The sequence below is a fragment of the Tribolium madens genome, unplaced genomic scaffold (genome assembly GCF_015345945.1).
Source record: "Tribolium madens isolate multiple individuals breed KSU strain unplaced genomic scaffold, Tmad_KSU_1.1 Scaffold_91;HRSCAF=231;Tcas5.2_LG7, whole genome shotgun sequence".
NCBI classification, from domain to species: Eukaryota; Metazoa; Arthropoda; class Insecta; order Coleoptera; family Tenebrionidae; genus Tribolium; species Tribolium madens.
The window spans coordinates 10,792,110-10,805,027 of record NW_025401063.1 but is presented as its reverse complement, the minus strand read 5'-3'; the positions used below and the strand labels follow the sequence as shown (position 1 = coordinate 10,805,027).

Genomic DNA, 12,918 nt, shown 5'->3' with positions numbered 1-12,918 from the left:
ACATTGGCTTGGTTGGGTTGGGTTGGCTATACTGCGAAAAAATCAAATTTGTTGACGTTTGTCTAAAATGCCATTGCCAATGGCCGTCAGTAGTTTATTGTTTGATTTGTTGGAATGGTTTATGCAAAACTGGTAAAATGCCGCATTGACTTGAAACGAAATCGCTTTAAACGTGATTCGACAATCTAAAAATTTCTTTTAACAGTGTTGTGTATGTGGCAGTTTCAATTTTATTGTTAGACTGTACAGGCGGGAAACGACTCAATACTATTCGGTGAAATTGGGGTAAACTTTCGTTAATTTTTAATTAACATTTTCATCAATGGTGAGAGTTCTCAGGTTTAGTCTTGAAAAAAATGTCGAGAGAATCTTTAAACGAAGTATTGGACAAATTCGCTCAAGTCACTGTAGTTTTAGTTGAGACTTCCAAAATTAAAGAACAATTAGAAAAATCTTCAAGCGATGAAAAATTGCAAGCGATTATTGAGCAAACTGAAGTGCAAGTCAACAGTTTAGTCAAACACGCAACTTCTGTTAAAGAACTGTTTGATAAGAAAATGAAAACAGCTGAGAAACTCCTTGCAAATGGAGTTGATATAAATAAAAACACAGAAATGAATGATGATTTAAGTACGCCTGCAAATGGAGAAAATGAACCGGAAATGAAACCTAAGATTAAATTAGTTGATATTAACAAACTAGTGGAGCCTAGAGAAAAACCTGAAAAAACTGTGAGATTTGATGATACTGTTGTACTAATAACTAGCTCAGATGAAAAATCTGATGATGAGAAACTGACAGAGCCGCCTCTTATTGAGAGTGTTGGGAAGAGAAAAGCTGCAGCTAAAACTATTAAAAAGACAAGACAGTCGTTACAAGTTTGTACAAGTACAAGTTCAAGTTCAGAGTCTAGTGATGATACAGACTTCATAACCACAACAAAACCTAGAAGAAGTAAAAATCTAAATAAAACTACACATGAAAATAGATTCAGAAAGAAGAAAACAGTACCTATGAACAAGATCGTTTTGTCTGATACTGACAGTTCTGAAGATTTGGAGACAGTAAAACTGAAAAATAGTAAAATTAAAGAAAAAAAGAAACCAAAAAAAGTTGAAGAAAAGAAGACAAGTGACGAAGAGAGCGATAACGAACCTGCTTTTGACTGGAAAAATGACCCCAAATTTAAGTTAAAATGTTACGTTAAGCTTATTAGAATTCCCTGTGAAAAACTTAAAGAGCATTATTTAGGAAATCTGGAATTGCTGGAAATAAAAAAGTATGATGGTTTTTTATAACATAAACGTTTATATAACATATTTTTCTTAGATTGACTGACTTGAACTCGTTACATAAAAAAAGAAGAAGGTCAGGTTCCGATAGTTCAACTTCTAGTGAAAATACAAACAGGAAAAAACGTAAAAGGAAAACCACAAAGAACCAAGAAAATTCGGAAAAGGGCAACTCATCTGACGCTACTATTTCTGACCTTGATGAGGGGACAAATGGCAGTCCTTTATCTGAAGTTCAGAAAAATCCTGATTTGGCCAAAGGAAATTCAGATACGGAATTAGCTGAAGATGCTCTTGTAATTATAAGGAAATACAAAAAACCGAGTTTAGTTTTCAAATATTTTATTTTAGAATTTGCTTAATTCTGATAAGGAGGGTAGTGACGATAAAGAGGATACCCCAGGGGAGGTATTTTTTTACTATTGTTTATTTTATTTTTATCAAGTTTTATATATATATAATATTAATATTGTTGAAAAAATTACAGAATCCCGAAAATTCCGATGTCGAGCACAGCGGACAAAATACCGCAGAAAAGGTGAATTTCTAGTCAATAAAATTCTAATTAATTTAAACTGAATTATTTTGTAGGATATGGAAAATATGGAACATGTTCAACCTCCAGAAGGTGCCTCAGATGTGGTATAAAATGTTTTAAGAATGTTTCTTATTAAAAAAAAAATTCAAATTTTAGGATCCTTTACAAATTGAAAAGGAGAGTCAAAACGTTGATAAACCAGAGGAGGTATATTTTATATATGGTATGTGTCGTAGTATTGTGTCCTAATATTTTTAATTCAGGCACCCGAGAAGAATTCCACAAATGAAACAAACGAGAATGAGCAAGATAATACTGGAAAAGACGATAATGGAAGTGAAAAAACTAATGACGATCAGTCAGAAAAAGAAGCAAATGAAAAATCTGAGGAGAATTCAAAATTGGATGAAAACGTGAGATAATTAATTACTTTAAGACTAAATAAATTAATTTCTTTTTAGAAAGTTGAAAACAACTCGGGAAAAAAATGGCGTAAGGATAAACTTCTTACTTCCAAGCTTTCCAGCAGTGATTCAGAAGAAGAATTTGCGAAGTTTCGCAGAAAGAAAGAGAAAATGAATGAAGAGGTTGGCAGGTAATTTAATATTTATTAGTTTAAAACTGCAATGAATATTAATATATTTTTTGAAACCGTTGTGCAGCGATGACGAGCCAAAGCTCCCCAAGGACAAAAAAAAGAGGTAAAAAGGCTTACCGTCTTTTTAGTGGGATGCTTATTTTTCGCATTATTAACATTAGCATTAGTTCTTTACTAAACCCTTTTTTTTTCTAAATTAAGGTTTATTTTGTATCTATATGTTGTTATTCAATCTAATTATAGCTTCTAGATCCTTTATTTAAAACAATTAGTACAAATTATATTTATGTCAAATGTAATTTCTACTAATTGTCTTAAATAAAGGATCTGGAAGACTTTTTATTTTTTGTGATTTAAAACTTGACTTAACCATGTTTCAGGTTAATGAAAAAACGAATCAAAAAAGCGATTTTATCAGACTCTGACTCTGATAAAAAGGACAGTTGTGACGATTTTCAACAAGAATCTAGCAGCTCGTCCTCAGACTCAGAGGAAGAGAAAGAGAAAAAAAGAGAAGAGGAAAAGTTGGTTTTGTGAAATTGAAAACTCGTTTATACTTTTTTTTTTCTTTAGGTCAAAACCTGCTCGAAAACGAGTAAAACGGGTAAAAGACAGTAGTGAGGATGACGACGAAGAAAAATCAACACGTAAACAAATTCGAAACATTTGGGGGCGAGATTCTCTTGCTGAAACCACGAAACAAGCCGAAGCCGAAGAAAAGGAACGAAAAGCGCGAATCCTTGAAAAACAAAAGAAGTACAACCAAATCTACGAATTCAGCTCACAACTGAACGCAAAAGTTGAAAAAGTCGTTCTTGACTTTGACGAAAAGAACCAAAAAGAATTGTTAAAAGTGGATGATTGCTTAGTTTCGAAATTGAAGCCGCATCAAGCCAGTGGCGTCCAGTTTATGTGGGATGCATGTTTCGAATCCTTAGAAAGGGCCAAAACCACGAAAGGGTCGGGATGCATCCTGGCACATTGTATGGGTCTAGGAAAAACATTACAGGTTTCTATATTACCGTATTTTTGTATAAAATGCGAAACAAAAAATTGTAGGTCATAACTTTGAGTCACACTTTACTAACAAATAGTGACAAAACAAACGTGAGAAAAATCCTTGTCGTAAGCCCCCTTAACACGGTTTTAAATTGGGTCAGCGAGTTCAAACAGTGGCTTCCCGATTGCACTGAGTATGAAGTTTACGAATTGGTTTCATTCAAGCAAAATTACGAACGTCAGTATCAAGTAAAGAATTGGCACGATTATGGTGGCGTTTTAATTATCGGCTATGACATGTTTCGTAATTTGAGTAATCCAGAAAGTAAGCGATTGAGCAAAAAAATGCGGTCGGTATTTCAGGAAGCTTTAGTCGATCCAGGTATTGATGGGTATTTGCCACCAACTCGATACAATTTCTGTGTTCTAGGTCCGGATTTGGTGATTTGTGACGAAGGCCACTTGCTCAAAAACGAGAAAACTAACACAAGTATTGCAATGAATCGTTTGAAGACATTACGAAGGATTGTTTTGACGGGGACACCACTGCAAAATAATTTGAAAGAGTATTTCTGCATGGTGCAATTCGTTAAACCGAATTTATTGGGGACATATAAGGAGTATTTAAATCGATTCGTTAACCCCATTACCAATGGACAATATACCGATTCGACTCCCCACGATATTCAAATTATGCGAAAAAGATCACATGTTTTACACAAAATGTTGGATGGAGTCGTCCAAAGACGAGATTACTCAGTTCTGGAACCGTATTTGCCCCCAAAACACGAATATGTATTATTTTTGAGTCTTACAGAGACGCAAATAAAATTATATCAACATTACATGGACCGTTTTGCACGAACTGGTGACGGTTCGAATCGTACTTCGTTTTTATTTGTCGATTTTCAGGCCTTGCAAAGAATTTGTACCCATCCACGAGTGCTCCTCGATAAGAGTATTGAAATGAAGTTGGCCAGAGAAAAACGGGTAAATTAGGGAAACCAGACAGATTATCACAGCTAACTTTAATTTTGTTTAAGGATGATGAATCGGAAGAGTCGGAAGGCTCATTAAAAGACTTTATCAATGACGACGAAGATGATGAAACTACGCCGTCGTCGAATTCCAGTTCGGATGAAGGAGGGGAGAAAAAGACCGCAGCGCCAAAGAAACGCCTAACAAGAGCGACAGCCGCATTAGGTAAAATTGCCTTTTTTAAAAAATATGCATCTGTAGGTCCCTCTAATTTAAGCCAAAGAAAATGGGGAGCCGGAGGAAGTCGTTGCTCTTGAAGACCCTGTGAAGAAGGAATGGTGGCAAGAATATTGCGACGGTGATGAACTCAACAATATTGCACATAGCTCAAAATTGTTTTTGTTGTTTGAGATTTTAAAAGAATGTGAGCAAATAGGGGATAAAGTGTAGGTGAAATTTTTTTTATTAACATAATTTTAATTGTGGTTTGTTTCCAGATTGGTATTTTCGCAGTCGCTTTATTCTCTTAATATCATCGAGTATTTCCTCGGAAGAATTCATGACGCCACCCAAGCCGGTGAAACGGACTCTGTAGGGGGTTATAGCGGCTCATGGTGTCTCGGATTGGATTATTTTAGGTTAGACGGTTCCTCATCATGTGACAGTCGAAGTATTTGGTGTAAAACATTCAATAATCCTACAAACACTCGAGCTAGGTATGACGCGGACTGTAGACTTAACAAGACCGATAAACATTAATCATTTTAGATTATTTTTAATTTCAACCAAAGCCGGCGGTTTAGGTATTAATTTAGTTGCCGCCAATCGTGTTATTATTTTTGATGTATCGTGGAACCCCTCTCACGATATCCAGAGCATATACAGGGTGTATCGCTTTGGACAAACAAAACCGTGCTATATTTATCGTTTCGTCACTTTGGTAAGCCATTTTTTGTGAATTCCAATAACTAAAATAGTGTTCCTTAGGGTACAATGGAAATGAAAATTTACGAAAGACAGGTTACAAAACAAGCGATATCGAAACGTGTCATTGATGAGCAACAAATCGACCGACATTACAATCAGAATGATCTCGCTGAATTATACAAGTGAGTTAATGGATATTTTAGGATTTCCTTAATTTAGTTTTTTATAGATTTGACCCCAAACCTGGTGAACGACCGATTCCGCTTGTACCCAAGGACGTACTCTTAGGTGAACTCTTACAGAAGTTTGAGGACCGAATTTACAAATACCACGAACATCAAACACTCCTTGAGAATAAAGAAGCGGAGGGTTTGAATGAGGAAGAACGCAAAGCAGCATGGGAAGAGTTTGAAAATGAGAAGAAACAAAGACATAATTATTTGGGTAAGAATCGTATTATTTACATCATCACTTTTTGTGCAATTTTTTTGTAATAATAGCAGGTCTATCAGATATTGACGCCTTTTTCGGTAATTAATTACCTATTTAATATTTTTTTAAACGTATTTTTGTAAAAAAATTTTTTACTTTCAGGTAACAGTTATTTGCGCGCCGCTAATGTCCAAGTGGCTTTGGCCAATTTGTTAAGAAAAGAAAATCCGAGTCTTAACGAAACGCAAATTAAAGAAATGTTGCCAATTCTACAAAGCCAGATGCAAGAACAAGTCACGCGGGGCGATTTGACTGTATTATTTTTTGTCTTTGTTTTCACATTCAAAATAAACTCTTTTCCAGTTGTACAAACGAGTCCAGCATGAATTACAGATGGTTCAAGCCATCCAAAATCAGAGACTCAAAGAACAGTTCTACCAACAGCAAGCCTTAAGGATGCTACAACAGCAAAAAATGCCTCAACAACTGGCAACAGCGATGAACTACCAGAACGCAGCAAGGTAAGTGTTACAATTCGTAATTTGTTTTTTTTTTTCAGTGTTTTGTTCTAGTTGGTTGGAGCAGTACATGAATCAGTTGCCTGGCACAAGTCGTGCCCCACCGGTTTATAACCCGAATGACGTAATTGATTTAAATGATTAGTTATAAGAATTCGTCTTTATGTTGTGAAAGGAAAGATTCATAAGTTTCATAGCCCAAAATTTTGTACATACAATTTTGTTTTGTTATTTATCTATTTAAAAAAGTAATAAATAAAACCCAATTTCTACACTATTGTTTATTTTTCTTTTTATCGGATAATAAATTTAAAATGTTGGGTACTTGTTTGAGGAGGTCTTCAGCGGAAATTTTATATTCTTGGTCTGTCCAGTAGTTTCGTAATTCCGATATGACTAGACCCATTTTTCGGCCACTTTCAACGCCAACTTCTTTAAGCATATTTCCGGTTACCGGAAATTTGGGAATTGTCCAGTTCTGAAATTCTTCCAAGTGTGGAGAGTTTATGTATTTTAAAACTTCAATAACGTGTTGGAATACATTTTTGTTGTTAATTTTTAAAACTAATTGTTGGTAAGGCATTAAGGGTACCACGTGGGGCTTGGGGGCTCGATGCTCGGTAATAAAAAGAGCTAAATCGCGCTCGAAAACTGACAGCTTAAGCCTCGAATTTAATGCAACAGCATCGTCTTGATTCCGCAAAGTGGCAGATAACAGAGTTACTGGATGTAATTTTAAATGGGCACAGTTTTGCCACACTTTTTTCAATTCTTCTAAATTCGGGTTTTCAGGTAACCCTATATAAGTGCTTAGTCCACAGTCTATTATTTTAATTAATAAATCACCGGCGAAATTGCCTTCTAGTATTTTCCTCAACTCCATCCAAATTCTCTCTCCCGAGATTTTCCCTAATCCCTCCTTATTCTCCCTAATTGCCTGCAAGGTCGCCTCGTCATGTTTATCTGGTTCTTGCGAAATTTTCCCATAAAATCGAAAATACCTCAAAATCCTCAAATAATCCTCTTTGATCCTCGTCGCAGCATCCCCTACGAATTGAACCTTATGTGCCTTCAAATCTTCATAACCGTAAAAATAATCATAAACGGCTCCCTCAAAATCCAGAAACATTGAATTTATCGTCAAATCCCTCCTCAACGCATCCAGTAACCAATCCGTTGTAAACTGCACCTCAGCACGCCTTCCATCCGTCACTACATCAATCCTCAAAGTAGTCACCTCAAAATTTTCCTTATCATTAATTCTCGGCGTTATCGTTCCGTGTTTTTCTCCATTCATATTAATCATCCTCACATTTTCCGCTGTGAACATTTCCTTCATTTGCTCGGGCGTCGCAGTTGTGGCAAAGTCCAGATCAGTGGGGCGCACTCCTGATAACAAATCTCGTACAGCTCCACCAGCAATGCGAATTTCGTAACCGTACTGCTTAAACATCGATGCAAGAGTTTTCAACTCGTCTGTGAAAACTGAATGGAAATCGGGAGTATCTAACTTGAAAATAACCGGATTCTCTCGGCTTTTGGGTAAAGCCATTTTGCGCAAGAAATCGATACGTTCCACTTTAGTAAGACTTGCAAGGGGCTTTCTTGACAAGAGTCGGACTGTCCGGGCAAAATGTAACACGCCCGGACGCACTAGAAACATAATTTGAGCCCCCCTCAAAAAAGTGAGGTTAAATTACGGTGGAATGACAATGAAACGTTGCCAACCTCAGATAAGTTATGTCCCGCACAGCGAAGTGATCAACAGTAGCAACAAAAAAACATAATATTTGAAAATGAAGGAAACAATAAAACAGGATTAGACTTTTTAAGTGCAATATTAGCAAACTGTTAATTTTTGTGCCAAAATTGGGTATACTTTATTAAACGTTCATGTTCAGATTGAACAAAGCAACTTCGGCCAGGGATACCAACGTAAACTAGGTTTTTTTGAATTTCTAGTTTAAAAAAAAATTTTTTTTGTCATTATTTTACTTACATAGAAAAGTGTACCAACACATCCTAGGATTTCATTTTAACAATTAGTAAATGATTGCGGCACTTTTCTACCTCCTTTTTGGTGTTTTTATTGGGTGAAAAACTTGACTTCTAGGGCCCTCAAAGTCGTGTTAAAAACCTCTATAGACGAGTATGGATCTAGTCACGGTTTAATGTAACGTGGACTAAACCCACAATCGCCAACACAGTGTTTTCATTTGTGTTTGGGGCCACTTTTGATGTAATTCTTTTGTTGTGGTGTGAAACTTCCTTAATGAGTGTGGATCTAGTCACGAAGTTGAAAAAAACCGTGCCACTAGACCCGAACCCATCAAGAACGGATCAAATTCTCGCTTGTAAAAAAATCTTACCGAAAAACCTGATAAAAATCGTGTTTTTGTTGACAGAATTTCGATTGAGGTTACCGTTTATTCCGGTCGAAAAATCGGGAATCGGAGGTTGTTTACACTTGGAGAACAAGGGAATAGAGTTCAGGAGTGCGCCGCACGCGGCTCGAAGTCATCTGGATAATGCAACAGGTTGTTGTTTATCTGTGGTCTTTGGGAGAAGTCTTCGCTTGTTTTTGGCCACTCGCGACATTCACCACTCAGACACAAAACCCAAGCGTCTTCGACAGATTCAACAATGGCCGCTGAAGGATCGAACAGCCTTGAAAAGTTTCTGAGAAAAGTTTTAAGTCGTTTGCGCAAGTGCGACATATCTCGATGTGCTGTCGATAGTTCCGTCTTGTTCTGATATATCTGTCTGAAAGAGATAAACAGATGGAAGTGGTGACGCCGAGATCGGTCATGCGAAACGAGAAAGGAAGAAAAAATGGTGGCAAAACTTTTGGATTTAACGAACAACGGTTTGACCGCGGGCTATCTCAGAAAAACACCCTTTAAACTCCCTCTTTTCGCACCATACGATGAAATTTTTCTAAACGAAATGAATACGGAAACTATTTACCAGAAATTGACGCATTTTTCACTGGAAATCGTCGATTTTGCACAAGAATCGGCGAAAATTCCGACCTACCGCACGAACCGTTGTGATAGAATTCACTCGTCTGAACAAAAACTACCGGTAGAGGTTAGGTTTACCAATGGCGGGGGCTTTTGAGTGGATTTTTTACCGGTTTTCCCGAAGAAAACTTTTGATAAATAAAGCGGGAAATGACAACCGAAGTTACCCAATCTGTTACAGCGATTGGTTGCTAAGGAACATCATCTGTTACTGGATTTAAGATGAAGTCACATGATGTAGCGACATTCTCATTGGTGTCTCCACAATGGCGCTAGTTTTAAATTGTCTTAATATTGAAAAAGAAAATCTCTTGTGGAAAATGTCATTTTAATCAGTTCATCAGCTTTTTTAAATATGTAATGGTTTGCAACGCTTTTGTTTACATTTAATATCCTAAATGCTTATGCAGTATTAAGTAAGTAGTTCTTGCCATTGTTTTGGATAAAATTTTGTAATTTTCCCATAATCTTGTTCATCGCGTAAATTTAAATTTGGGGCGCAGCCTTTAACTTCATCAAGTCAAATTATAAATAAATATGATCTATGAGGTTAGCTCTTCAAAATCTATTACATTGTTTAAAAAAATTGAGTTAAAATTAGCAAAAACAGGCACAGAAAAAGCGGCATCATATAAAAAAATTCATAAAACGGTAAAAATTTTGCAACTATTTTTTTTTGTTGAAAATAGTATTCAAAAGGTGAAAGTTGAACCATTTATTTCTCAGAAACTATAAACATTCGGATAAGGCAAGTTTAGTTATTTAATTTATTTTGTACTCAATGTTAAAGAGTGTTTTTATCTAATTTCAGTAGATAAAGTAGTCTTTTATCGTCTAGTGAAATAAAGTAATTTTTATCTACTGTTTATATTCAGAAAATTCTGGTAGATGAGTACAAAATAAAACGAAATATTATACACGACGATAGAGTGACTTCTTCACTATCGTAAACTTAACATTTTCACTCGTAAATGTTTTTTTTTCTTTCTCTTTATCGTCTTGTATAATAAATAACTATTTTAGTTATTTAATGTTTTGATTTCTTTTGAGCTCTACTTATCATGATAAAGCTGTATATGAGCACTTTTTGTTATTTCATGTGGCGATTACGATTTTAAGTTCAGATTTTCATATAAAAAATATTGGTTGCGATTTAGCTTCAACGTTGTTAAAAACATTCGTAGAACATAGCGAACACCTCTACGGCTTAGAATTTTTAATTTATAACGTTCATTGTTTGATACATCTGGCAGATGATGCCAAAAAATTTGGAAAATTAGATAATTTTGGAGCGTTTTGTTTTGAAAATTTTTTAGGGAGGCTTTCTCGTTTGGTTAAATCTCCAAAACAACCTTTGATTCAAATTTTTAATCGACTTAAAGAAATCGACAATTATTACATAGGCAAACCTAACATTGAAATATATTGCCAGCCTCTGTCTGAGCACACAAAGGGCCCAACAATTTCCCTAGCATTTTCAAAGCAATTTAAAAAAGTTTCTTTTCAAAATTTTACCTTGTAAATTTTTTCCGATAGTAAGGCAGATTGTTATTGTTTTATTAATAGTAAAGTTATTGAAATTCATAATTTTATAAAAGAACCAAGTGGAGATATTGTTATTATTGGCAAAACGTTTAGTTCGTTTGAATCTTTATATAATTATCCGTTTGATTCAAGTATCCTTAAAATCTTTTTACTAGATAAATTGACTGACAACTTGTCATTTTTCAAATTAACCCATATAGAATTCAAATGTTTTGTATATCCCCTAGACAATAGAAAAGTTTGTTATCCTCTTATTCACACTATAACACATTCCACTTAATCCCACCCACACCAACTACCTTTTATTACATCATTATATTATTATATCAAATAAGTACCTTAACTTACAGATAAATGAACACACCACACTTTTATTTAAACACAACGCGTTTCAACCACAAAGTGGTCATCCTCAGGTGAGTATAACACAGGTACATAACTAAATCAGCAGGTGAAACAGTCAACAACTTTTTTCACAATTTTGCACAACACACCTACCTACACCGCACAGCATATTTTACAGGTAAAGACCCGTTGAGTATTTAGGATAGATTAAACACATAGTATTTAGGATAGATTAAGATTATTATACGTATATATAGTGTTGTAATGTTAAAAAGTGTACCAATAAATGTTTTTGAAAAAAATGGTTTATTTTTTATTACCATCGGGATTGGTATTTTGTTACATTAAAAGGACGTTTGTAGTACGTCAACAGGACGTTTATAGTACGTCAGTTTTTGTCCTATCCGTCATAACCTCGTTATAACATGACGTTTTTTTGACGTCGAAAAATGACGTCCTAGGTCTGTGACATAATCACGTCTTTGGTCGGTGAAAATCACGTCATTTTTTTGGGACTTTCGACGTAATATTGACCTGGCGGGTACGTCATTTTCACGTCACCTTGTTAACTGGGCACTTGTTAGAATATATGCACATATTTTAAAATCACCCTGTATAACTAAGAAAAATAATTATGTAGGTAAGTTTTTTTTTCTATAAAGCAACAAAACAAACTTTTATAATTAAGAAACTATTTCCTCATATTTTGATTATATATTATAATTAATTGTAATTAAAACCCAAATTGTGAAAGATACATAATTATCGAAATTATGACACTAATTGGCGATTAAGGTAATTTTTTTCTAAAGTGAAACGAACAATCATATTATTCTTTTATCAGTTTGGTGGACATTATAAGCGAATAATATGTATAGAGGCTGTCCCAGGGCTCCGTATTTCTTCGATTACTCTGACAGTAAAGAAGATAACGACATGCGGTTTCTTTTGGACGATAGACATTAATTTTTTCTATGGTCCATATTTACGTCATTATAGGTAATTTCTATATAGGGTGGTGCAACAAAGTTATATTTTTTCTTATGGAACACCCGATTTATTATGCGCTTATTTGAAAGAGTTTTTAATTCTAAGAATATCCATATTAGGTTTTGTATGGGTCTATCATAGACCGTTTATCATTTATGGGCAATTTTATGAAAAAAATGTACCACTTTTGAAAAATCACAACGCCTTTGCTAGAAAGAAAAAGTGAATAAAAAGAAATGCAACCATGTTTACTGTGTCTGGTCCTAAATTATTATGGTTGAAATTCGAACAATCTTATGCAACTACTGCAGAGTGTTGACATTCGCAAAATATCAAGTAACTTGATTTTTTCAAATGAAACACTCTGTATGTTATTACTTTATCGTGTAGAACTTTTAATAAACTTTCTAAAAAACCTAGGGTTTGGAGGTCTAAATTTTACCTGTTTTATTGTACACCCTTTAAACATACAAAATTTTAACTTATTCTATTTAAAAATCAAGTAGGTTTGCTCGTCTAAAAAAATGGATAATTTTTTAAAGTTAAGTTATCACCATGTTTGTTAGAGAATGTAGAATTATGTAGCTACAGCATGATGGAGCTCCTGTTCATTTTTGTAGCATTGTGCGACAATTTTTAGCAACAGATTTGTTAATCGTTAGATTAGAAAGGAAGAAACTATTGTCTGGCCATCGCGATCTCCAGATTTTAGTACAATTGATTTCTTTTTATC

The 12,918-nt window shown here is 34.8% G+C and overlaps 2 protein-coding genes across 5 annotated transcripts; one reads left to right on the top strand and one right to left on the bottom strand.

Moving 5' to 3' along the window:
• The first annotated feature begins 50 nt into the window (after nucleotides 1-50).
• Nucleotides 51-6,554, top strand: LOC123010429 (transcriptional regulator ATRX homolog). Of its 4 annotated transcripts, none has more exons than XM_044407316.1 (23): nucleotides 51-285; nucleotides 340-1,279; nucleotides 1,330-1,588; nucleotides 1,644-1,700; nucleotides 1,780-1,830; nucleotides 1,884-1,931; nucleotides 1,987-2,037; nucleotides 2,094-2,243; nucleotides 2,292-2,425; nucleotides 2,493-2,531; nucleotides 2,809-2,952; nucleotides 3,002-3,437; nucleotides 3,488-3,809; nucleotides 3,858-4,417; nucleotides 4,471-4,630; nucleotides 4,683-4,851; nucleotides 4,903-5,121; nucleotides 5,174-5,345; nucleotides 5,393-5,514; nucleotides 5,562-5,776; nucleotides 5,927-6,078; nucleotides 6,128-6,285; nucleotides 6,337-6,554. In XM_044407316.1, exons 2-23 carry the CDS (start codon nucleotides 357-359, stop codon nucleotides 6,425-6,427), a joined length of 4,632 nt encoding a protein of 1,543 aa, XP_044263251.1. In that variant the 5' UTR covers nucleotides 51-285; nucleotides 340-356; the 3' UTR covers nucleotides 6,428-6,554. The 4 variants fall into 4 exon arrangements, with proteins under 4 accessions (XP_044263251.1, XP_044263250.1, XP_044263253.1 ...); XM_044407315.1 differs by having other exon boundaries at nucleotides 1,884-1,934; XM_044407318.1 differs by lacking the exon at nucleotides 2,493-2,531 and having other exon boundaries at nucleotides 1,884-1,934.
• Nucleotides 6,551-8,021, bottom strand: LOC123010431 (CCA tRNA nucleotidyltransferase 1, mitochondrial). Its single transcript, XM_044407322.1, has one exon. It carries the CDS (start codon nucleotides 7,943-7,945, stop codon nucleotides 6,557-6,559), a length of 1,389 nt encoding a protein of 462 aa, XP_044263257.1. The 5' UTR covers nucleotides 7,946-8,021; the 3' UTR covers nucleotides 6,551-6,556.
• Between the last annotated feature and the right edge of the window lie 4,897 nt (nucleotides 8,022-12,918).

What these genes read in the sequence shown, in the direction of transcription:
- LOC123010431 (XM_044407322.1), bottom strand. Translation starts at nt 7,945, where the DNA reads ATGTTTCTAGTGCGTCCGGGCGTGTTACATTTTGCCCGGACAGTCCGA.
- LOC123010429 (XM_044407315.1), top strand. Translation starts at nt 357, where the DNA reads ATGTCGAGAGAATCTTTAAACGAAGTATTGGACAAATTCGCTCAAGTC. An exon ending in CAGAAGGTGCCTCAGATGTG is followed by an intron (nt 1,935 to 1,986) that starts GTATAAAATGTT and finishes TTCAAATTTTAG; the next exon opens with GATCCTTTACAAATTGAAAA. An exon ending in GATCTCGCTGAATTATACAA is followed by an intron (nt 5,515 to 5,561) that starts GTGAGTTAATGG and finishes AGTTTTTTATAG; the next exon opens with ATTTGACCCCAAACCTGGTG.